We start from the raw sequence: 26,602 nt of genomic DNA on the forward strand, positions 1-26,602 counted from the left end.
ACAGGTAAGGCCAGGACTTAATGTTAAAAGATACATTTTGAGAGCTTTGCTGGATAAACCTGTAGGCAAATGGTATGCACCTTGTGGAGCTGACCAGGAGAGTCTTTGGTCTGTGTTGAGCCAGTCATTGTCACTCATATAGGCAATGGGAGGTTGGCCTCAACCTTCGGGTGGCATCATTGTGGCAGTGCAGGAGGCCCATGATGGACATGTCAGGCTTCCTCTTCATTGGGGAAACCAAGCGGAGGCTTGGGGACCGCTTTGCAGAACACCTCCGCTCAGTTCGCAACAAACAACTGCACCTCCCAGTCGCAAACCATTTCCACTTCCCCTCCCATTCTCTTGATGACATGTCCATCATGGGCCTCCTGCACTGCCACAATGATGCCACCCGAAGGTTGCAGGAACAGCAACTCATATTCCGCCTGGGAACCCTGCAGCCTAATGGTATCAATGTGGACTTCACCAGTTTCAAAATCTCCCCTTCCCCTACTGCATCCCTAAACCAGCCCAGTTCATCCCCTCCCCCCACTGCACCACACAACCAGCCCAGCTCTTCCCCCCCACCCACTGCATCCCAAAACCAGTCCAACCTGTCTCTGCCTCCCTAACCGGTTCTTCCTCTCACCCATCCCTTCCTCCCACCCCAAGCCGCACCCCCAGCTACCTACTAACCTCATCCCACCTCCTTGACCTGTCCGTCTTCCCTGGACTGACCTATCCCCTCCCTACCTCCCCACCTACACTCTCTCCACCTATCTTCTTTACTCTCCATCTTCGGTCCGCCTCCCCCTCTCTCCCTATTTATTCCAGTTCCCTCCCCCCATCCCCCTCTCTGATGAAGGGTCTAGGCCCGAAACGTCAGCTTTTGTGCTCCTGAGATGCTGCTTGGCCTGCTGTGTTCATCCAGCCTCACATTTTATTATCTTGGAATCTCCAGCATCTGCAGTTCCCATTATCTCTTCCACTTAATGTCAGTTAAAATTAGTGGGCATTCCTCCATACACCTTCCAGGACTTTGATCCCTTTCTGCAGTGATCCCTTTCTTGATCACCTCCCTTGAAGCAGTTTCCTTTGATGCCAAGTTGAAAGTAAGATGGGCAGATATTGTAGCTGGAAGAACTTACTTTCATCTTTTCTTGCTGTTATGTGATATCTTGCCAAGATGTATACCCCATGTTCAAAGAAATCAATATCCTTGGCTAACTACCCTTCCTGTCGACACACTGCTACAAAAGCACAAATAAAAATAGAACATTGTGGAAACAGGCTGAGTACACCAGGCAGCATCTGGAGAAAAACAGTTCATTCTTCAGCTTTACAAGCTTTCATCAGCAATGGATAAAGTTCAAGATGATAAGGTGAGTTTTCAGGCAGGGAATGGGAAGGAAGAGGAATGCAAAAGGTTGAGGTATGTGATGGAGTGTGTGGCAAGAATGATGACATGAGAAAATAAAAGTAGGGCAGAAAGAGAGGGACTGTGGAACAAAAAGTGGATCTCATCGTGTGAAAAGGAGAAAAGCAAAGTCCCTACCAGGACCTGTGCTGAGGAAGGGTCACCAAACCCGAAACGTTAACTCTGACTTCTCTCCACAGACCGGTTGGGCCATTCCAACATTTCCTATTTTTGTTCCTGATTTACAGCATCTGGAGTTCTTTCGGTTTTCACTCCCAGCACCTGTTGTCCAAAATAACGGGTGTGCTGGGTCTATTTTGAAATGGTTGAACTCAAAGTTAAGTCCAGGAGACTGTAAAGTTTCTAGTTAAAATATGAGTTGCTATTCCTCAAGGTTGTGTTGAGCTGCATTGGAACAGAGTAACAGGGTGAGGACAAGAAGCTCGGGGTGGGGGGGAAGTGGGATGGAGAATTAAAGTGAAAAGTGGCTGGAAGCTCAACATACTTTGTGAATTGCATGTGTATGTTCCACAAACTGATCACCACATTTGTACTGAGCTTCCCCAGTGTATAGGAGACTGACCAAGATGTTGCAGTTTTATCATACTATTTTAACAGGTATCCAAGATGGTGCCAGAGAGTGGCAACTCTTTGCAAATAGCACTCAGACCAAAAATTTTCACTATATTTGGGGACATGTGACAATAAATCTAAATCTAAAGCTAATCTAAACATTTGAACAGTGACAACCTAGTTCAAAGAAGTACAAGTAAATTGCTATTTCCTCTGTGAAGTACTGTAACTGTACTGGTATTATTGCCTTGAATTGTAAGACAGTATAAGCTGCTTGTCTTGTAAGACTAATTGCAATATTATTATAAGCTACACGCTTCACTATGTTTTATTTTCCTGTCAGATGATGGATCAGTCACAGCAGTCTGTCAGTTTCAGAACAATGTCACCAATGTGAAATTTACACTGTGCAATTTCTTCGAGCTTACATCCATAATAGTGGCAGCCAAAAGGCAAATTCAACAAGTCAGCACTTAGTCTCATCGATTTGCACAGAACGGCAGCAAAGAAACTCATTGAAAGATCCAGGCTTTGATAAGTGATGAATCATCTTTACTTTGCGAGGACATATACAATTGCAAATACATTGGATTTACAGCACACTTCTGACCAAGTGGACCGGGATTTATGCTCCAAACAAGTCTAATGGTCTGAAGGACAAATAGTGAGGAGGCATGAGTAGTTCAATTGACTCATAATTTCAAATCCTGTCGTCACTTTGGAGATGACATTTATGTACTGATTATTTTATTTCAATTATCCTATTCAGGAATATTATGACCCACCTTTGAAGCTGGAACTTGAACTTGGGCCTCCTGACTCAGAGTCAGGGACACTACCACTACATCATAAGAGCCCCTTGTCTACCCAATATTGTAATGCATTGATTAGGGCAGCCTGCTCACTGATTTAAGTGAGCGCCATCTTGTTGCTGTTCATGAGGTTTTGCCAAATATAAAACAGGCATCACATTTGTCAACATAACAACAGTCAGCACACTTTAGGATATGTGAAATGCTTTGTCAAATTAAAGAGATCGGATAAGGAACTTTATGAGTAGAAATGTTTCTGCCTTAGTGGTCAGTCTATTTTAAAAAGATCAGTGGCTGTTAAAACTCACACGAATCCATTAATCAATCCAGTATATCTGTCCAGCTGAAACTCAGCCACAAGGACATATACCTTTACAAATATCTCTCTGATGGCCTTACGCTGGTGGTTATGTTTGCTGACCTCAGAAGGAGTACAAGAAAGTGCAGTGAATGTAACAAGGTCAGCAACTTGGACCTAATAGAATATGAGTTCCCTGATAGGGGCCGTTAACCTGGTCCAATTTGTGAGTCCTGGCTGACAGATATAAACCGGTATTTTGTTCATTTTGAGAGCTGGCTGTGTGGAAGCCAGACTATTGTCACGTACTATGCACATGTAAATAAAGGGTGGGTTGGAGATGGAATGCCAGCCTCTGTGGAGCTATTTCAGAACGGTAAAGATAGGTGGAGCAGCTTTCCAAAGGTGGATACACAAAATGACCTACTGCTACTTGATCACATAACCTGAAGTGAATCAGACACTTGTCCAGGAGTGATTTTTAAAAACTGCATTTTTACGATAATTCCAAAACCATCTGACATCTCAAAATGCCTCACAGCCAATTAAGCAATTTTTGAAATGCACTCACTGCTATAAAGTAGCATGAACGCAACAGTCTAGCCAGCAATGCCCTCATACTGTGAATGAATAAAGGAAAATAAAAATGTTCTATGGACCTGGGTTTAAATCTCACCACAATGGATGGTGAAATCTGACTTCAACTGAAAAGAAAAATCTGGAATTTATGACCATGAATCCATTGTCAATTGTTGGAAAAACCCATCTGGTTCACTGATGGCTTTTAGGGAAGGAAACTGCCGTCCTTACCCAATGTGACCTACATGTGGTTCCAGAACAACAGCGATGTAAGTTGGCGCTTCAGTTAGGTTTGGGCAATAAATGCTGCTCTAGTCAGTGACACCCTCATCCCTTGAATGAATAAAAAACATTGAATTTTAATGTCTTTTAAGAGCTGAAGCAGTATTTTACCCTAATGATGCAATCTCCAATGCAGAATCCTAGCAATAATCTGGGTCTGATACAGAAAAGTTCTTCTGTGAAAACATACTTCAAAAGTATATAACTACTGGGTTTTTACAAGCTTAAACACAATAAAGAAAAATACTAGTAATGATGTTCCAGTAATTGCAATGCGTGAAAGTCTTGCTGGATTTCTTCCAATATTGACCTCAAAAGCTGCAAAATTATAACTGTTTTAAATCTTAAAATCTAGGACAGCAGCAGCTGGAAACAATTCCAAACCTATCATTTCAAACTCAGATTCTAATACTATTTCTAAATGACTTAAAGCCTTGACAATTTTTTGTTTGGACGCTGTGTCTGTTATTTGAAATAAAAACCTTTGGAATGAACTGTAGACCCTCCCAAGTGTTTTATTCCACATATTTATAGCAATGCACATAAACCAGTTGACCTTGACCTGTTTAGGAACAACTTGGTAGGAATTTCACGACACACAGTGATCATTCACCCTTCTGTACATGTCATTAAGAGATATCTAGCTTAATTTGCTTTCTAGCTCTTGGTCAGTAGCTCTGAAGGTCATATAAGTCAAGCATATATCCAAGTTTTTTCATAAATGAGATGAGGGTTTCTGCCTCCAGCAGTGAGTTTAAGACCTCCACTACCCTCCTGGTGAAAATAATTCTCCTGAAGACAAAGAGCCCTAGAGTCTTTTAGCACAGAAACAGGCCATTCAGCCTATCATGGTTATACTGGTCATCATGCACCTATCTAATCCAGTCCCATTTTCCACCACTTGGCACATAGTTTTGTATGCAGTGAAGATCCATGAGATCTTCTAAATATTTCTTAAATGTTGTGATTGTTCCTGTCTCTATCACCCTTTCAGGAAGTAAGTTCTAGATACTCACCACCCTCTGAGTGAACAATGTTTTTCTTAAGTCCCCTCTAAGCATGTTTACTTTACCTTAAATCTAATGTAACCATAATTACTGATCACTCTACAGTGGGGAAAAGTTTCTTCCTATTTACCCTATCTATGTTCTTCATAATTTTGTACACCTCAATCAGGTACCCATCAGCCTTCTCTGCTGGAAGGAAAACAGACCCAACATATCTTCATTGCTGAATCACTCCAGTCCAGGCAACATCCTGTTCACCTGCACATCTGCCAATGTGGTATACTGTATCCATTGTACCCGGTGTGGCTTCCTCTACATTGGGGAAACCAAGCGGAAACTTGGGGACCGCTTTGCAGAACACCTGCGCTCGGTTCGCAACAAACAACTGCACCTCCTAGTCGCAAACCATTTCCACTCCCCCTGCCATTCCTCAGACGACATGTCCATCATGGGCCTCCTGCAGTGCCACAATGATGCCACCCAAAGGTTGCAGGAACAGCAACTCATACTCCACTTGGGAACCCTGCAGCCCAACGGTCTCAATGTGGACTTCAAGATTACAAAGTGTGGAGCTGGAAGAGCACAGCAGGCCAAGCAGCATCTCAGGAGCACAAAAGCTGACGTTTTGGGCCTAGACCCTTCATCAGAGAGGATGATGAAGGGTCTAGGCCCGAAATGTCAGCTTTTGTGCTCCTGAGATGCTGCTTGGCCTGCTATGTTCATCCAACTTCACACTTTGTTATCCTGGTGAATGTCCTCTGCACCTTGTCCTGTGTAGTCACATCCTTCCTGTAGTGTGGTGACCACATCCACACACGGTACCCCAGCTACGGCCTAACTAATGCCATATGCAGCTCCTTTGTAACCCCACAGCTCTTGCACTCAACGCCTCACTTAATAAAGGCTATAGTCTATATTCCTTCTTCACCACCTTATCCGCCTGTCACATTGCCCTCAAGAATTTATGGGCATGCACACCAAGGTCCCTCTGATCCTCTGTGCTTCCCAGAGTCCTGCCATGCATTGTGTATTCCTTTGTCTTGTTCATCTCCCTAAATGAAGCACCTCACATTTTTCGGGACTAAATTCCATTTGCCCTTGATCATCCGATCAGTTTGTCTGTATGAAGCTTTCCTCCTCACTATTAACCTTATCACTAACGTTTATGGAAAAATCGAGAGTTCTGAGGAAGACTCTCTTGACCTGAAACGTTAACCCCGGTTTCTCTTCACACATGCTGCCTGACCTGCTGGGCTTTTCCAGCAATTTCTATTTTTGTTACCAATACCGGTGTCAGCTATGAATTTGCTGTTCAAACCTCCTACATTCATAGCTGGACAATTTAGGAATATATAAACAGAACTAGAGCAGGATGAGTGTTCAGAAATGCCAATATACGACCAAATGACCAAAACTGGGCTGAACAATGGCTTTCTACGTTGTAGCCTCTTTGAAATTCCATGTAGTATATTTTTCTCAACCCAGACATCTCCGCCTCCCTTTAAGGAATAGGGATCGTCACGATTGACCAGCTCTTTGCTCTTTCATTTGCTTAAAATCTCTCTATAGTTTTCCTTTGCACTGCAAGGCTGCCACCAACTGAGCTTACAGTTGACGCCGAGGGATGCAGCGGTGGAAAAGATGTGAGCCTGTTCAAACGTTGAAGTGCTGCAAATTTTTCCGCAACATCGCTCCCTCCAAAGGTATGGGTTTCAAAGACGCTTCCAGTTTCGCTTGCTTTACTATTCCAGTCGAATTGCATTTAATCTGAGGGCTGCGAGATGGCGTCTGCTCAAAACTGCAATAAAACTGCCCACGCACAGGTCACAAGTACTGTCTCTGACAGATAACAGCGAAGCGTGGGGCATCAGGGGCAACGAAACAGCACAAAGAACATTTCATTACCAGTAACCAGAATGTTTTCAATACCAGCATTCACTATACTGCTTTCACCTCCAGTGAGGAAGGGAACCATTTCCACTCCAGAATTGAAGAAGGGTCTCTGGACGCCAAAATGTTAACTCTGCCTTCTCCCCACAGAGCTGCAGAGTTTCTTCAGTAATTTTTGTTTTTTTTTAGTGCCGGCACTCTTAATGTTCTATCTTAATGTTATTTCGAATAATAAATTGACCGTCGGAATACTGTTTTATTTAGAAATCATGAAACGGACGGGGCAAACTGAGATAAAAAGAGTGCCGGAGAAACTCAGCAGCTCTGGCAACATCTGCGGAGAAAGAAAACAGTAGTTAACGTTTCCAATCTGAAGGGTCCTGACCCGACATCAACTTCCCTGCTCCTCTGACGCTGCCTGGCCTGCTGTGCGGTCTCCAGTCTGATATGACCTTTCTGTTTCAGAATCCTCTCTGTTCCATTCATGGTGAACTCCAAACATTTCCTGTCTCCACAGACTTGCTGAGCTTTCGCAACATTTTCTGTTGTTATTTGGGGTCCCCAGCATCCGTAGTATTTCATTTTGTTTAATGAGCACAGAGAGACAGAATGAAAAAAAAAATGCTGAAAATACAAGACTGTCTCAGAAGGTATGGGAATTAGGTGAAGGGATGGAATAGTCCACGCTGAAGTGATCTTCGTGGAAATGTCCCGTGTTAAATACTGATCGTTATTTCTGAATGCGCCGTCAATAGTAGCCCAGGCAGTACTACCGCTGCTTCGGAGCGCCACTGTCTGATTAAGGGACGTTTTAGGTGAGACATGTGCTCATCACTCTCAGTAAAGTTAATTCTACGAAAGCGGATAAACGACCGACAAGCCTCCGTCTGTTTCAAATCTTGAGGTGACCCAAGCATGTACTACCCGTTTGTTTTTCTTTTATTGTTTGTACTGTCGATTGGTTCCCTCCAGATGATTTTACTTAAATTCGACTTAAAGGGGGATACCGAGCTATGCCCGATGCCTTTCAAGAAATGCAGGAAAACATTTTGCAAACTGAAAAAAATAGAATGAACCTTCTGTAATGTCTCATGATTTCAGCGCAAAATTCACGGGGCCAACGAAAAAATTAAGTGAACGGTGAGTGCCTGGTTGGCGCACAGATCGCAGGCGGTTCGCGTTGTGCATCAGCAACAAACAGTGAGCTGGATACGTGCAGTCCGCTAACTGCTCCAGTGCAGGACTCTAATCTGTTGCTCGTTCTAATGTAAGCAAACCGAGTTGACATAAATAAACAAACCCTAAATAATACGCGCACGTGTGTATGCGGGAGAGAGAGAGACACTTACACCCGGGTGCCCAAATTTCATGATTCATAATGTGAATTTGCACTTTACAGAGGAGGAAAACTCCGATTTCCAATTTTCTTTACCTTCAGGGATGCAAGATCTTAGCCCCGTCTGGGCGCTTTGCAAAACTGCCTCCCAATAAATACGAAATGGCTGAGCAGGACTGAGAGTTATTACTACAATTCTTCTTTTCGTAAAACAGAAAACAAAAACAAATCGTCGCTTACCTTGCGCAGGAAAGCCATGCGAGGCCGGTATTGCTGCCCCTGATTGAAGCTTCTGATGGTCATGTTTGTCTCTCTCGGGTCGCAATGTCTCAGGCTTTCAGAACGTACTGTATCCAAGTGATGCTCGGAGCAGGGCCAGTGCGCAGACTCGCCACCGCCCGGCGCACGCCACCCCACGGCTGCCAGGGTAACGGGCGGCGCGCGCCGGCGGGCCGCCCACGCCCCGCCCAACACCCGGCACATGCGCAGACCCGCTGACCCGAGAGAGCGTGACGGGGTGGGGCTGCCGAGAGCTCGGTGGCCTCAAGCAACAACAACCCGCTGCATTTAGGGAGCTGCGACGGTTCGGTGGTCGCGCCACTGGGCTACAAGTCTGGTGTTCCGGGATATGGCAAATGAAATTCGAATTCAATTTTTTAAAAAACTCAGGTTTTTAACCTCATTCTTGAGATTTGGACGTCTGTTGCCAACCCCTAGTTGCCCTTTTGATGGTGGTGATGAGCTGCCATCTTGAACCATTGCAGTCATGTGCTGTAGTGGTCTGCACACATTAGGACCTACAGTGTTAATTAGAAGGGCACTTTAGAATCTTGACCCAGCCACACTGAAGGAATGGCGACATACTTTTCAAATCAGGAAGGTGAATGGCTTGGAGGGGAACTTGCGATTGATGGTGTTCCCATGCACTTGCTGCCACATTCCTTATATGACAAGCTCAGGGGTTTGGAAGGTGCTGTCAAAGGATCTCTTGTGAATTCCTGCAATGCATCTTGTAGATGGTACACACTGCTGTCACTGAGCATCAGTGGTGGATGGAGTAGATGTTTGTGGATGTGATGCCAATCAAGCAGGCTGCCTTGTCTTGGATGGTGACAAGCTGCTTTAGTGTTATTAGAATTGCACTCATCCAGATGAGTGGGGAGTATTCCGACATGCTCCTCATTTGTACGTTGTTGATGGTGGGCAGACGTTGAAGAATCATGAGGTGAGTTCTCAGATAACAAGGTATAGAGCTGGATGAACACAACAGGCCAAGCAGCATCATAGGAGCAGGAAAGCTGTCAGTGCAGGATTCCTAGCCTCTGACCTGCTCTTGTGTCCTCATTGTCCATATGACTAGTCTAATTCGGTTTTTGGTTAATGGTAAACACAGGATGTGGACAGTGGGGAATTCAGTGATGATGATGGCAAGGGGTGATAGTTTGATTCTCTCTTAGAGATAGTTATTACCTGACATTAATGTGGTATGACTGTTACTCACCATTTATCATCCCGAGTCTGAATGTTGCCCAGGTTTTGCTGCAGTTGGATATAGACTGCTTCTACTTCGGACCTTATGATTGGAGGAAGGGTCATTGACAAAACAGCTGGAGATGAATAGCCCATGGACACAACTCTGAGGAACCCCTGCACAGATGACCTGGAGCTGAGATGACTGATCTCTAACAACCACAACCATCACCCTATGTACCAGGTATGACTCCGACCAGCAGAGAGTTTGCCTTTGATTTCCCTTGATTCCAGTTTTGCTGGGGCTCCTTGGTGTTACACTTGGTCAAATGCAGCCTTGATGTCAAGGTAAGTCACTGATACCTCTTCCGTGAAATTCAGCTCTTTTGTCAATGTTTTGGGCAAGACTGTAATGAGGTCAAGAGCTGAATGGCCTAATGGCAAACATGTTACCAATCTTGAGTGTTGTAAAATAAATCTGCTTCACTAATGTCTTTTAGGGGAGGGAACCTGCTGTCCTTACCTGGTCTGGCCTACATGTGATTCCAGAGCCATAATAATGTGATTGACTCTTAACTGCCTTCTGAACAACAAATGCTGGCCTAACTAATGATGTGCACATCCCATGAACACATAAAATGGTTTCTGTGCAGTGGGAGGCCATTCCGCCCATTATATCTGTGTCACTCTAAATGACGGCCTTTCTTAACTGTCCACACCCTTTGCAGCCCTGCAAATTATTCCTTTACAAATAATGCTTTAACTGAGCTTGCCTTCATTCCAGATTTTAACCACATGGTCTGTGCGAAAATGTTTTTTGTCCCTCAAATTGCTTTTACTTTTACTTCTTTTGACAATTATTTTACATTTGTGCTCTCATTCTTGATATTGAGCACCATAAAAATATTTTAACCCTAATTAGTTCATGTAAATTGCACAAAACGTGCACCTGCTATGAAAATGCCTGAGTGGAAAACAAAGGAGGGAAACCTTCCCAAGTGTATGGACCTACAATGCAGTAAACTAAAATGTCCCAAAGATCCTTATCAAATGCAATATTGACACTCAGCAACATGCAGGGGAATTAGGACAATTGATTTTAAGGAGGGTTCAAGGTTAGAAACAAAGAGGGGTTGTCATAGATATTTTTCAGATGGAGGATTGTAGTGAAGTTCATATTTATGATCTAGATCTTGGTGTACAGGGGACAGTTACAAAGTTTGCAGATGACATGAAACATGGGAGAACTGTAAACTGTGAGAAGGATGGTGTGGAACTCCAGAAGGACATTGATATGTTAGTGAATGTCTGGTTAGCTGACTGAGGTTCAATGCAGAGAAGTGTGAGATGATGCACTTAATAGGAAGAATACTGAAGGACCGTATAAAATGAGGGTAAAATTTGAAAGTTGGTGCAGGAGCAGATACACTCAGGTCCATTTGGAAAGATGTGAATGCATTGGAAATAATGTAGAAGCGATTATATGGAAAGGTTTCAGGGATGAGAAACTGAAGTTATGAGAAACAGATTGAAGAAGTTGAGACTGTTTTCCTTGGAAAGAAAGCAGCTGAGAAGACAGTTGGTTGAGATTTTAAAAAATCATGAGAAGCTGTTCTCACTCTTAAAAGGAACAAGAGTGAGGGGGCATAGATGCAAAGTGATACACAAAAGAAGCAAGGATAATATGATGTGAGAAAGAACTTGTTGACGCAGCGAGCATTTAGGATACAGAAATGTGGTGGAGGCAGGTGCAATTAAATATTCAATAGGCATTGGATGATTATTTGAATAGAAACAGTGTGCAAAGTAGGTAGAAAATGAAGGAGATTGATGCTAGATAATCATGTTTGTTTGAAGAGCTGGTATGGGCACAATCTGTTGAATAGCCTCCTTATGCACCGTAACAACTTTGTGATTCGGTGAACACTACCTAGAGCGTGTGATCTGAAGAAGAGGTGGTAGTCAACCTGCACAGAATCTAGTAGTCGTCGGGTCGGTTTCCTACCTTGTACTGCCTGTTAATCACAGCAACCCAAAACCATGCAAGCCACACCCTAATTCACATTAAGTCCCATTCACCCATCAGACTTGTGTTTGCTGACTTATATTAGCTTCTGGTCCAGCAGGGTTGCAGTTATTAAGTTTGAATCTTTGTGTATAAATCCCATTGACGCACCACCCCTGCCCCCGCGGAACCACCTCCAGCTTCCAAGATCCCTATTGTTCCCCAATTCTATCCTCTTGTTTGCCTCAATTTTCATCGCTCATATATTGATGGCTATGCCTTCACCTGTAACTGCAATTTCCTTCCTAATACTCTCCATGTCTCCCTTTTAAGACTCTTCTCCTCTAGAACACTCAGTGGTTAATACTACTGCCTCACAGCGCCAGGGACCCGGATTTGATTCTACCCTCGGGCAACTGTTTGGATTTTACACATTCTCCCTGTGTCTGTGTGAGTTTCCTCCAGGTGCTCCGGCTTCCTTCTACAGTTCAAAGATGTGCAGGTTAAGTGGATTGGCTATGCTAAATTGCCCTGTAGTGTCCAGGGATGTGTAGTTTAAGTGGACTAGCCATGGGACATGCAGAGTTACAGGGATCGGGTAGAGGGTGTGTCTGATTATGATGCTCTTCAGAGGGTCATTGTGGCCTCCATGGGCCAAATGGCCTACTTCCACACTGTAGGGTTCTATAATTCTATGAACACCGCTTAAAACTTGCCAATTGTTATAGTTAGTGTGAGAGGAACATACAGGTGGTTAGAAAGTTTGATAGAGAAAACAATCCAAATCTACCGTTTATACTTGTGCTGTGTTACAATAGAAAATTTGTATGAAAAATCATATCCTATCTTGGGTACAGGTCAGATCAGAGCAGAAAATATTACTCGTGCCAGCCTTTAAAATAGCTATATGTGGATGTCAGCATTTCTGTTACATGCCTTTTCTGGGGTTAGCTGTTATATAATTTATTTAAGAATAAGCTACAAGCAGATTCAATCAACTATAATTTATGAATCACAAAGAGGGAGGCAGTGACGTAGTGTTAATATCACTAGATTAGTATTCTAGAATCCCAGGGTAATATTCTGGGACATGGGTTCAAATCTCACCGTGGCAAACTTGAATCAATAAAAATCTGCAATAAAATGTAGGTTAATGATCACCATTGTTGATTGTCATAAAAACCCATCTCGGGCATCCATGTGACTGAAGACCCACATCATGTGGTTGACTCTGAACTGTCCTCTGGGCGAATGGGAATAGTCAATAAATGCTGGCCTCGCCAGAAATGCTCTCATACCGGGAATGATTCTTTTTATTAAAAAAAATTGCAACATAGAAAGAGACTATTAGACCGATCAGGGTCATGTTCCACATAAACCACCCCCTCAGTACCACCATTCTTAAAACCCTTATCCCAATATTTACATTGAAATGTTATTTATCAAGAATCTTTCTTGAGAATCAAACCAATTTAGTTGGAAAATGAAAAATCATAAGGAAATGACAAATGTTGTTACAAAATGTAATTGTTTTTAATCCATTGAACAGTTTGTCATAAACAAATGCAGACATCGTATGGGATAGCTATATATAAATCTGACTTTGAGAAAGATATTAGCAGTAAAAGATTAGAGATTTAAGATTCTCAGACCAAACTGGTAGTAATTGTTCAATTGCTAGAACATAAAGTATGAATTTATTCATCAGTTATAGCCCTTATTACCGACTCCACATTTATAGTACTTTGATTTTTCTTTCTTGAAAAGTACAGAAATAATGATAATCATCAATAGAATCAGTTGTGACTAGGCAGAAGGTATGTCCTTGTCTCCTTTGACTCATCCCTTAATCAGCTGCAGTGATTTTAACATTGGGACCTTTTATAATCCATGTGGGATATGTTCACTCTTGATGGGAATGTAACCAGGAAATGACAATTTTCAACAGATGAAACAGAAGAATAATTGTTCCTGAGGGGGTAGTGACTGATGCCAAGCACAACTAATAAATTTCTGAATGTCAAACTCAATGTATTTGTTCCCATGGGCTTCTTACTGTAATTTTATTCTGAAGGACAAAATGAGCAGAATCAAAAACAATAACCCATAAAATATAGCACAGATTTTCTAAGTTATGCCATTGAAACAAGTTAGCCTGCTTCAGACTGTTCAGTAAATCCTTTAAAGTTATGAATGGATCTGCAATGCTCAAATACAATTATGTATTTAATGAAATGCCTTCAAAATAGTTTGACATTTCCTTCCTCCACCCACAGACAACATCAACAATATTCCTCGTTAATTATCCCCTCATTTTGGAGTCCAGTTTTTGAAAGAAATGCTCACAGCAAAGCTTAACGTTAATGGAATTTGAACCAACATATCCTGCTTGAAGTTTAATAGTATTCGTTGCATCGCCAATTCAATTGCATTGACCTTCTGAAAAGAAACAGCAACTGAGTGTGAAAGAAACTGATTGCTGCAACTGCTTTGTTTGAGTTACAGAAAATTAATTATACAAATTGTAGTAATGTAAGAAGTGTGAATCAGCGATCAATGCTGGTCAAACTGGAAGAGAAAGTGTATGAAATGAAGGATATATACTTGGAAGCAAGGCGAGAGATTACCACTGAGGATGGTCCATGCAAGGACTTGAATTAGGGGTGGGAAAACACATGGTTCTTGGAGAGGACAGCAACATCTTGTGTTTAGTGGTAGAAATGTCTCGTCACATAGCAGGCTGATAATCAAAAACTTGGCACCTGACACGTAAGGAGAAGCCAAAGAGGTAGGTCTCAAGGAATGTCTTAAATGAGTAGAAAAAGCTTGAAGAAATTTAAGCAGGGTATTTCAGTGCTCACAGGCTAGGCAGCTGAAGGCATGGTGGACTGATTATAATTAGGAAAGCACAAGAAGCAGAATTAGAGGAGTACAGAAGACTTGAGAGGCTGGACAAGGTTGCAAAGTTAGTGAGGGGTGAGGCTATGGAACTATTGTGCAGATAGAATCGTAGAATCCCTACAGTGTGGAAACAGGCCCTTTGGCCCATCTAGTCCACACCAACCCTAAGAGCATCCCACCCAGATCCATCCCCCTATAACCGACCTAATCTACACATCCCTGAACACTCCAGGCAATTTAGCATGGCCAATCCATTTAGCCTGTACATCTTTGGATTGTGAGAGAAAACTAGAGCACCCGGAGGAAACACATGCAGACAAGGGGAGAATGTACAAACTCTGCACACACAGTCACCTGAGAGTGGAATCAAACCCAGGTCCCTGGCACTGTGAGGCAGCAGTGCTAACCACTGAGCCACTGTGCTAGCTAATGGGAAGGTGAATCTTTACACAGGAAGGAATGCAGTTTCATTACTGATGTTAAGTTGTAAAATGCTGAACACGTGGCTTCAAGATTTGTAAGCTGGAGAGAAAGAGATGGAAACAGATGTGGGTCTCTAGGCCCGAAACATCAGCTTTTGTGCTCCTAAGATGCTGCTTGGCCTGATGTGTTCATCCAGCTCCACACTTTATTATCACAGATGTGTGGCATTGTCATGAAGTTGGAAGAAAGCAGTCCAATCCCCATCAGAATAGATGTCTAGTGAGCTCAGCTTGAAGTTGAACCGTAGAACAGCTCTACACTTCCTGATTTAGCCTAAAGGTAGTTGCCAAGGGAGTATATGAGAGGGGGAAAGGGCCAAATTTAAAGACTATAGGCAGGGGCCAAACAGAATGGGTTAAATTTTGATTGCATTAATCTGGAAATTGTGGTTGATGCAGGCAATTGGACAGTGCAGCAATGTTTTTTTAAAATCATTCACTAACTGGGGACATTGCTGGCTATGCCGACATTTGTTCCTCATTCCAGGGGATAGTTCAGAGTCAACCACTTTGTTGTGAGATGGAGTTACATGTGATCCAGACCAGGTAAGGATGTCAGTTTCCTTACCTAAAGGCATTCATGAACGATATGGGTTTTTTCCTGACAATCAACAATGGTTTTATAGTTATCATTAGACTCTTAATTACAGATTTTTGTAGAAATTCAATTCTACCATCTGCCACGGCAAGATTTGATCCTGGACCCCCACAACATTACCTGGGTCTCTGGGTTAACAGTCCAGCATTAAAACTGCTAGACCGTCGCCTCCCCCTTTGGACTGTCAAGGGAGTCAGACACTGTGTTGAAGTCAATCCGAGTTTATGATGATATCAATAAATTATAATATTACTAGAGGAGATAGGGTTAATGGTAGAATCTATAAAATGCTAGACTTATACCAGATGTGAGTTGAAATAGCAGAACTAATTTTGGGAGGCAAACAGAATGTTAACAAAAAGCTGCAGTTGTATGGCTTTACTTAATGTAGCCCAGCCCTATATGTGAATGGAGACTCAGTCTAAACAGCCAGCCATAGAGAGGGACAAAGGTTGATCTGCCCCCTGGAGCAAGCTAAAATAACTATTGAACAACACCATGTAGCAAGCAGTGATGAGCGGAACCTGCCTCTATTTGATGATTAGGTTTCCTTGCAGCAGGCAGGTGCTGTGCCTGCTGGTATGGTTGTTGGTTTCTATAACTGATAGGTTGGTACCACTGGGGCTGCAGTGTACAGACAAAATAGTGGAAACGTTTTTGATTCAATGTTTTCTGTATGCCCCTTCAAAAGACACTTGTTAAAATTAATAGCTGATCAATGAAATGTGTGATTCAATTTTAGATGGTAATCTTTGCCATTTTGCATTACAACATTTTTTCTTTAGCATTCCCCAATCCCTCCACACCACCATCCCCCAATCTTTCTCCTAGACCTATCCCCATCCCTCGCATCCCTGTCTCTCCAATCCCCATACTTCTCTGCATTCACATCTGATTCCCTAATCCCACCCCATTCACCCCAACTCAACCTAAATCTCCCCCAAAAATTCCCCCACCTCTCCCTGAAACGTCCCTCAAATCACTCCCACAAAATGCCCACCCTCTCAAATATGCCCCTTACACCACCATATAAATATCCCACACCCCCGCAGAAAAATCCCAACCACATAGCCCTCCCACAAATCAGAACCGAAATAACAATGAGTGTTGTAAATCAGGAACAAAAGCAAAGTTGCTGGAAAATCTGAGCAGGTCTGGCAGCATCCATGAAGGGGGAAAAAACGGAGCTAACGTTTCCCTTCCTCAGAACGTCTTCCCGACATATCAACCTACCACACACACACACCCTATTCCCATCCATGTATTGCTACCCAGCCCTGCTCATTCCCCACATCTCGCCCCCCAACTCCTGTGGGAGTTACCAATGAAGGCTGAGAAACTGCTCCCCCGAGGAGGTGTAGAGCTGGAGGAACGCAGCAGGCCGAGCAGGATCAGAGGAGCAGGAAGGCAGATGTTTCGGACCTTGTTATCTCAGATTTTACCGCGTCTGCAGTTCCTGCTACCCCCGAGGGGGTGTGTCCATGGCTGCGCGTGACGTCAGCACACGTCACCGCCGCGGGGGTTCCGTCTCATGCTCAGTTTCTCTGAATGGGCAGAGCCCGGCCCCGTTGTTTGTTCCTTCCCGCCTTGCCCGCTGATTGGGCGCATCCTAAGTGGGAGTCGTTGATGACGACTGCTATTGTGACCGGCCGTGGCGGGCAGCGCGTGCGCAGTGTGTGGACGGGCCGTCGTCACTCCCCATCCCGCCCTCTCTGTCCTTAAAGCCGCCATTAACCGTGTCAGTGAGGTGCGGCGCCGCGGTCAAAGCTGCGATAGATCGTTATACCAATTTACATTATATATATATAAAAAAACACACTCTTTAATCAAGGTGTTTTTTTGTTGATGAATCTGGAAAATTAGCTTGTTTTTCGTTTCCCCTGTCGGATACTCGAAAGCCAAGCCCTCCGTCGTGAAGAGGCGGTTTTGTTGTGTGGGGCGGGAGAAAGGGATTAAAGGGTTTTTTTCCTTTCTCCGAGAGCAAAAATGGGCGACAAACTCGACATGTCCCTGGACGACATCATCAAACTCAACCGGCAGAAAAGCCCAGGCGGCCGCGGGGGCCGAGGTGCCCGCGGCGGCGGCGGAGGAGGTGGTGGTGGTGGTGGAGGAGGAGGCGGTATGGGCCGGGGAGCCGGCCGAGGCGGCCTAGCCGGTCGTGGAGCAGCGGGAGGCCGCGGTGGCGGTGGAGCTGGGGCGGGAGCCCTGGCTGTAGGCCTCATGCGCAACAGACAGAGTGCAATCCGAGGAAGAAACAGACCGGCTCCGTACAGCAGGGTAGGAAGCGACCGCGGTTTTAACACACAAAAAAAACAGAAATGATAGGGGAAAAAAATGTTTCATTTAAATCCAGAGAGAGAGGAAGGAAAAACAAATCATTTGTAGATTTTTATTTTGTTTTTTTTCTGGAAGTGCTTTTTTTAATATAAAACGTTCGGTTTGAATTTTGAACCGAGCGGCGCCATATTGGAGCCGTTATAGATTCGGTTTTTTTTCATTACTTTTTTAAAACAAAAATCTTTTAGCCCGCTAACTTTTTAAAACAAACCCCGGGCCCCGCTGGCCACGAGTTATTTTTTTTCGTGAAAACGTCGGAGAATCGAGGAAGAAGGGATTGTTACACGGCGCCTCGTGATTTCTACGGAGGAGGCTGACAAGCGGAAATTCGTGTTTTCGTTGCTAATAATTTGCTTTTAAACGTCCGTCCAAGTCTGTTGAGAGCTCGGAAATGTGATGGCGGCTCCCGAGCAGAGCCTGCGGTCGACACCGGAGCCGAATTCACCAGGAGCTTTAAAATGGCGGCCCGACCCGAAGCACAAAGATGTCGGGGAGGAGCGTGGGGATCAGCAATCCTGCCGCAGTAATAATGCCCTCGCTCCCTTTGTGCTTCACACCGACGGATTTACAAAGGATGGACTGTTTGTAAGGACCACCTTTTGCCACTTTACCACATCAAAAGTTCGATTGATTATTTGCACCGCATTTCTCGACGGCAGCTTCGCATCTCTGGTCACCTTTAACAGACTCCTGAATTGATCAGGACTATTTCAAACTGCCTCTTTTTCTTTGGACTTTAATGAAACGTTCATACAAAAGTGAACCTTCTGCGAGCATATCCTTCGCTCGGTTGGTTACCTGGCAAGTCATGGACTTTTTTTTTGAAGGACTCTTGATCAGTTCTATTAAAAGGAACTTAGCTGATGCAAAGCGTTCCTTTGTTATGGACTCCTGCGCTGCCAAGAATTTTGGACAGTGGAATGCATCTCGCTTGGAAGAGATGGAGGCGTTGCAGCTGTTTCTGCTGGAGAAGCTACCACCAGCTGAGGAGAATTTCACCAAAGTATCTGGCTAGTGGCTATTAGAAGGAATCCAGGCTTTAGTTCGAGATGATGTGCTGTGGAAACAGTGGTAGGATAATAAGTGAATTCATTTCTCACCAAGTAAACAGTTGCATCTGATTTTCTATGCTTAATTTTCATCTATCATTGTGTGTACAGGACCACTTTATATGTTGCTAGCTTAGTGAACTGAGTACAAACATTTTAATTAGATACTAAATTATATTCAGTACATACGCACATGTCATTTTGTTAAATAGTTAACCCATTTCAGGTAAGGTCAGTGTATTTGTAATGAAACTCCCATGACAATCGCTGAAGCAAGTGACTCAGTCTTGCCTATAATATATTGTAAATATAGGGGGAGGGGAAAGATAGATAGGGTGGACATGTGAAATTAACCAATGTATTGGGGTACAAAATGTAGGAAGTCAGCGAGGTATATCTCTATTTTCTTATAGCCGAAACAACTCCCAGACAAGTGGCAGCATGACCTTTTTGACAGTGGTTTTGGCGCTAGCGGCGGTGTTGAAACTGGTGGAAAACTCTTGGTGTCCAACTTAGACTTTGGTGTGTCTGATGCAGATATTCAGGTAAGTGAAGTGCAGGATATTGGTCCTGAGTTGTGGGTTGGAAATGCTCATGGGTATTCTAGTTTGTTTAGAATTGAACTCTTCCTGCCACTGATTAAACAATACAACAGGATAGTGTGGAAGTTATTTTTAAATAGCAATACAGTTGGCCTTGCTATTCTCTTCTCTTTTTATCCCCCCTCAGACTCTTCTCCCTGAAGTGTGGTTTTTGTTATGTTACGTTGTTTTGGCTACTCTAAATATATGTCCAGCACCCCATCACCTGCAGATCCTAAAGTCTAGGTACTCTGGCCAATAAATCTGATGATCAGTTTGGTTTGATAAGATGATATACTGAGCCACTAAAAACTGTTCCTATCTAAATGCATTGTTTCAACCCCCTTTTATCAAACCATTTCCTTTCTCCAGAAGGAGCGGAATCCTCCTCCAAAACATCATCTCACTTGAATTTCATGTACCTTTTTATTCATTCCAGTATGTTGTCCTCAAAGACTTTTGAGTATCTTCTGCTTAATGCACTTCCAGGTTTTAATTGTTTCTAGACTTCAGACTTGTAGTTCCATGTCCCATGTCTGTCATTAGTCTTCAGAAATCTGACATGATTTAAATATTAGCTGTTGAAGTAAATGGCCTTGACTCATTGCTTTGCTCTGAGTGGTCTTGCAGTTCTCATCAGTGGTGCTTTCCTATTGCCTCCTTGCCCTGCCATGTGTAAGAGAGACATGTTTTTCCCAAATTTACCATGACTGGAATGAGAACAGTATGTTAATATAATCCAGGGAAGCCATCCAATCTCCCTTTTTTTTTGAAGTTGTTGCTAACTAGACACTCAGCTTGTGAACCATTAACTTCCCTGCTGCAAACAACTGTCAGATTCTTTGAACATCATTCCTGTGGTACACTCTCTCTTTTGGAAAATTGGATGTTTGATTTTTTTAGCAGGGCTATTAGGCAATGATCCTTGTTTTATCAAATTAAGTTACAGGGTTATTCAGCTGGAGTTAAATATTTCAGTCGAAATTACTTGACCACAGAAGTCCACCTACAATTTTGTTTTAGTTGTGGATCACGTTGCTGATTTTCTTCCGGTTGCCTCGTGCCTTCCACTCAACAAAATTGAGTTAGTGCCACATGTGTTCCTATTGACTTATTTAACTCTGCACTTACTGGCTTGCATTTTGTTCTTGATTTAAGTATTGCTTCAGATTTTTATCCTTGATTTCCAAACAGCACCCACCCCGATCACTCTATTGCTGTAAACTCTGGAAATTGTCCTTCAACAGCTGTGCTTTTTGGAAGACTCCCCAAAACATTGCTCTTTGACCACATCTGGTCTCCAGCCCTAATGTCAGATGTCAAAATTTAACATTTGTGAAATACTTGGGATGTTTTGTTATGTGAAGGGCATTATTACATACTGATGCCTGTAGCTGACATGAATATCATAACTGATATCAAATGACCTCAAACCCCATTTGTTTTCCTTTTTTAAAAGCAAGGTATTTTGTTATAAGAATGTTGCCCCTTAACATAACTGTTAAAGCAGCATGTGTTCACATTTTGTTTGGGGGGGTTTTTGCAGTTTGTTAAAAGTAATTGTATGTTAACACTTTCTAGTCATTTGTTTTGAATGAGTTGTTTGTAGGAAAATAAAGCATATTCATTATCTACTGGCACTTGGGTATTTAAAACCAAGATATGTTTCTTGTGCTTTTAGTGGCTGCCTATAAGTCTCTTTTTAAGTTATTGTAAAAGATAAATGTGAAATACCATAAGAAATAGCATTGAATAGGAAAGCTAGCATCAAGAACTTTGACTTCATTGGAATTAATTTCTTTGCCATGTTAGTGCTTCTACACCAGAGATGTGTTGCTGGGTCTGCTCACCTTAGAGCACTGGAATTGTGCTGTTTTTGATTTTTCAGGAACTTTTTGCTGAATTTGGGACATTGAAGAAAGCAGCTGTGCATTATGATAGATCGGGTCGCAGCCTAGGGACGGCAGATGTACACTTTGAGCGAAAAGCAGATGCTCTGAAAGCTATGAAACAGTATAATGGAGTACCTTTAGATGGTAATTTTAGATTGTGAATTGGATAAAGAAATTGCAGCATTTTAGTTTTAAAGTTGCAATCTCATTTTAAGTCATTAGCTTAACAGTATGTAGATCCTGAAAACATCTTCACTTTTTAGTGAAATTTACAGATGAATGCTGTTAAATTAGTTGAATGTTATAAAAATATCACTTACGTGAGGTGTTATTCTGTCCAAGGTGCAATACACATTTTAACAATTATAGTGTCTTTCAGCTTGCAAGCCCCCACCCCGACCAGTGTATGTTTTCAGGATTTAACTGTCTTTTTGTTCAAATTGCAAATATCTGATTAACGCAGCCCAGATCTCGTTTTCCTTGTATTTTGATTCTCCTATCTGTACAAACCAACATTTGGGTTCGTAGACGCGCATACGATCAACGCTGTGGGTTACCTTCCTGATTGGAGGAAAAAGCTGTTTGGTGCCATATTTTTACTGTGGCATGAATAGTTGGAATTAAGAATATCTACTTGGTGCCTCTAAAATGCTGTCTTTTGATCTTCTGGTTTTATTGACACTTTTCTTGGGTTTGTTAATGACTTGGTCTGCTTAACTTACAGCTGGCTCACTACTCACCTGTCATGTACCGTAAAATGCAGTCCCATTCACTTCAAGGGAAGGAAATCTGTCATACTTGCATCTCTTTACATGTGATCTCCCACCCATGATAATGGCTGACTGTTTGCTGCCCTTTGATCTCATAAGACACTCAGTTCAAGGGAATTTGGGAGTGGGCATGAAATACTGGCCTCGTCAGTGATATGCAAATCCTTTCCTCAAAAATGGAGCAATCTCTGTGACCTTGTAGTTTTTTGTATATTTTGTTGAATGTGGGTGCCAGTAGTAATACTGATATTTATTGTCTTTCCCTAATTACCCTTGAAATGAGTGGCATGCTGAGGGAGTTGTTATACGATTGACTACATCTGTAGGTTTGGAGTCATATGCTGATGAGATCAAACAAGTATGGCAAGTTTCCTTTCGGAAACAGCATTAGTGACCCAGACTGGCTGTTATAAAACTGAATTTTGTGGTCACATTCGTCTGCAAGAAATTCTTTATTTAAGTTGCCTGGCTCCCAATTAGTTGAGCATTCTTTTGACTCTTTCAACCAGTTCTCTTGTGTCCTTCTGACTTCCTTCCAAAATGGCTTCCCCATCTCTGCTTCTCTATCAGCAGAAAAATAAGAGGCAACAATCTGTGATTAGCAGAGTGGTTCCTTGGATCTAGTTATTCTACTGTGTGTGTGTACACAGCGGTAGGTTTCATGATTTTAAGATATCCTCCCCACTCAACCCCCTCCCAGCAAAAAAAACTGCTATAACAAGCAAAAACAGCTCTAGCCAGACTCGCTGCAAAAGGAGTTTCTGTAAATGATCTGATGTTACTTTGTTCATGGAAGTGGTTTCCTACTAAAATTGCCAACTGACAAAATATGTTTGTCTCTTTGGGTAAAGGACGACCAATGAACATTCAACTGGTTACCTCACAAATTGATGCCCAAAGGAGACCACTTGTTAGGTGAGTTGCCCCCTTGGTCAGTTTTTACATTTGTTAAATTTTGAATTCAAAGATGTAACTCTTACGTGGGGTTATCTTAAGATTGTAAGGAAAACACTGAGGTAGCACTGTCAAGTCGGCTCATTGAAGTGACGATTTTACCATGCTTGTCTTGTAACCACTTGTTTTTCCTTTCCAATATTGTAGTGGAAACAGAGGTTTAAATCGATCTCGCGGTGCTTTTGGGAGTGGAAACAGGCGATCCAGAGGCAGCAACAGGGGTGGGAGAGGTCGTGGGGGAAGGAATCCAAGGCAGCAGCTTTCAGCAGAAGAACTGGATGCCCAATTGGATGCTTATAATGCCAGGGTAAGACAGGTAGTAGGTTTGTCTCAATTGTTGAAGCAGCCTTTGACTCTTAATACTTCATTCCATCCTAGATTAATACCAATCTATTGGAGTGATCTAAATCTGTCGCCAAGAGTCCTTCCTGTATTATGTTTATGCAGTCTATCTTCCTGTTTCTTAAATCTGACTGCTGTTATGCTGACCGATTGGAGTTTGAGCTGAACCATACAGCCTGAGGCTCCTGGAGTTTAATTGCATGCTTCTCGCTCAGTAGTAAAAGTGCTACTGTTGGCTGTGTACAAGTGGAGTAGAAATTATCACTCTTCAGAAGAAATTGAAGATGACTTTGAGAGGATAGTAAGATTGAAGTTGGGCTAATAGTTCTGGGAACAAATCTATTGAGGTCAGGGGACCTTGGTGGGAAGGGCTTCACTAATTGCATTTGAGATTGCAAAATTTTTGACTTGAAAGTGGCAGTGATGAGACTTTGTTCAAAAGGCCGTGAATTGGCTTTGATAAGTTATATGTTGGATACTTTAATTTCTTGTGTGCTATTACTTGAATTTTGAAGCTGGCTGAAAGAACTTAGAAAACAGCTGGAGCAGGGTGGGAGAATATTTTAATTTGGTATTAAAGGGCAAACTGAGCATTCCAGATGGAAGATGGCTTGTTTCTGAAGTAGGCCTTTACTGGTGAAGCTGACTTGTAGGATTGGTGAAAGAAATAAGTAGCAGTGTGAAGCTTTTGGAGGTGGAAGTGCATCTTGGGAGTCAGATAAGGCATTTAAAGTTGGGAGACAACCAGTCATGTGTCTCCAGATAGGTTTCATGTTGAAAGCCTGTGGGTAGAATTGGTTTCCTTGTGGTGAATGTAAGTAGGGTGAGGAAGGGTACCTGAATTGATTTGGCCTGTGGAAATGAAAAGTCACATTAGAAGTTGTATACTGATCTGGTAAGGTATCAAAGTCAACGGGTTTACTTTTTGTTTAAGCAGTTCTAACACCAGTGGGAACAGTCAAATGCATTTGATCACCAGTTGAGATGAACTGATCTGTCGTGGGGTGGCAGGAGTGTGACTTCGTTGTACCGTGTGCTGTCTTGTGGAGATGAGTCGTGTGAATTTTCTGAATGTTCTGCCTATATTTCAGTAAAACAGTCAAAGCTCTTTTTTAATGTTTGTTAAAAATATTGGTGTGCTGAACATCTTAATTGTTTTATTTCTTGCAGATGGATACAAGTTAAGTGACCTTGAAATTGACTCACCAGTGGCTGAATTTTTTTTCCTTATGGGAGGGAGACAAACAATGTAGTCTAGTAACTCCGTGAAATAGGTTTTTAAATATATGTAACTTTTTAAGTCACAGTCCTGTTTTGTACTGAATGTTTTCATTTTGGGATACGTTTTATTGGTTGCATGCCTTCATGGGAGGATGGACTTGCCCCGCCAGACCATGAAATAAATGCGCATTGTTAACTGAATGTATCTGGCTTTCTTGTCTCATTATGCAACTTGGAGGGCTATCTATGAATTGAAGTTGCTGTAACAACATATTTTAAGATGCATCTTTGTATTATTTGAATGTTAGACAGTGATATACAGGACATGGCTAAAGATTTGATTAGTTGTCCTGTTAACACTAAATATGCTAATGGGCATTTACCTATTGGAACTGGTTACTCAATCTAAATCTGGAACTAATTTGTCAAGAATACTAATATTCAAGTGTGATGGGAACATGGATATTTAAACTTTAGTTCATTTCATTGATTGTTTGAAGATCCTCAGTTTCTAGCTTGAATGTTGCAGTCTGGCAAATCATATGAAACTTGTTAGATTCTGCAAGAACAAAAACTGTTTCAAGTTTAATTGCAACGTACCCAGAGAGGGTACTCCTGGGGTTTTCATTAAGTATGTAGATGTTTCTGTATTAATTTGTCAATACTCACCTTTTTTAAATGTCAAAATCCTTTTTATTGGGACATAGATTTGTTAAATTAGCTGGTTGCTTTTTGGACTTAACTTTTTTTTCTTGGAATGCATGGGCTTTCCTATTTCAAGCATTTTCTACCTGATCTACTTAGTGGTTTTTTTTAATTGATCTCTGACAAGTTGATGCTATATTGGAAAAACTTACAGACTTAGTTTAATTCCTATCTGTAACCGAATGCATCAACAGTTTTCTAAATGTGAATTGCAATCTGTCCACTTGCCCTCATTTTGGGGAAAGACAGGAAATCAGTATTCAGATGCAAAGTATCATTGATAAACCTTTTTTAGCTGATGGTTTATCTTTTTTTTTCAAGCTTTTGAAGGCAAGTTGTATCATTGAACAACTTTATGAAGTGTTTGTACTCAAACTGCTTTTTGATTTTTATCTGCACAATATATTATGGCTTTGTATTTCCATCACTTATTGCTGTGTTAGTGTTATATTGTAGTTCTGAAAGATATGTACGCTTCAAATGGTCTGCAGTCACTCATCCTGTGAAATGGCTGAAGCTGAAGACTTCCAGCAGTTGACTAACTTCAGTGTCACCCACTTGGCTAGAGATCAGTTGCATATTGTAAAACAATCATTAAGTTTAGAACTTCTGCTAAACCGTGATCAATTTTGCCAAAAAAATTTAGGGGCAGTTTGTGACCCAATATCCTCCAAGCTCTTGACTACTGGTAGGGAAATGAGTTTTACACTGTCACTTTTCATTTTGGGAATCATTTTGTCTTGGGAAAGCAGTGCAGGATTTCTGAAACACCGTATTCAACGGATGTATTTCCAACATTTTTCTATTTGGAAACATTGGACACAAAACGTATGACAGATTCACAGATTACACTGGTAAATGTGCTAATTCTGCTACCTGCTAATGCCAGCTGAAATAAATTTCACGTTTTTTAAAGAAGTTGGATGTTTGTAATATGACTGTCTGCACTACACATGATTGTTTGCTGTCAGTGCTTGGTAATAAATATATGTTTCTACCCTCACTGAATATATAAGCAAAGGCACTATTGATTGTAAACATGCAGTGTTAAAAAACACTGGCTGAAGGAGAGGACCATTCTCTTGTGTTCAGAACAAGAAAGGTAAGCAAGGCTTTGTTTCT

General features: G+C 42.2%; 2 protein-coding genes across 6 annotated transcripts in view; one reads left to right on the forward strand and one right to left on the reverse strand.

Moving 5' to 3' along the window:
* rgs9b (regulator of G protein signaling 9b) overlaps nucleotides 1-8,594 on the reverse strand; it is an 84,563-nt gene extending 75,969 nt beyond the window's left edge. For 4 of the 5 annotated variants that reach the window (XR_007249872.2, XR_007249871.2, XM_048555105.2 and 1 more), the window contains exon 1: nucleotides 8,414-8,594. Coding sequence is in view for 3 of the 5 variants with exons in the window: in XM_048555105.2 (XP_048411062.1) it covers nucleotides 8,414-8,476 (63 nt within the window). In the remaining 2 variants the exon portion in view is untranslated. The remainder of the gene's footprint in view (nucleotides 1-8,413) is intronic. The other variant, XM_059653639.1, reaches the window with a different exon arrangement.
* An 8,623-nt stretch (nucleotides 8,595-17,217) lies between these two features.
* alyref (Aly/REF export factor) lies at nucleotides 17,218-26,398 on the forward strand. The gene is made up of 6 exons (XM_048555180.2): nucleotides 17,218-17,906; nucleotides 19,429-19,560; nucleotides 21,485-21,632; nucleotides 23,110-23,173; nucleotides 23,360-23,519; nucleotides 24,725-26,398. The coding sequence occupies exons 1-6, from the start codon at nucleotides 17,616-17,618 to the stop codon at nucleotides 24,737-24,739; spliced, it is 810 nt and encodes a 269-aa protein (XP_048411137.1). The 5' UTR covers nucleotides 17,218-17,615; the 3' UTR covers nucleotides 24,740-26,398.
* Nucleotides 26,399-26,602: the final 204 nt, after the last annotated feature.

Source organism: Stegostoma tigrinum, chromosome 22 (genome assembly GCF_030684315.1).
Source record: "Stegostoma tigrinum isolate sSteTig4 chromosome 22, sSteTig4.hap1, whole genome shotgun sequence".
NCBI lineage: Eukaryota > Metazoa > Chordata > Chondrichthyes > Orectolobiformes > Stegostomatidae > Stegostoma > Stegostoma tigrinum.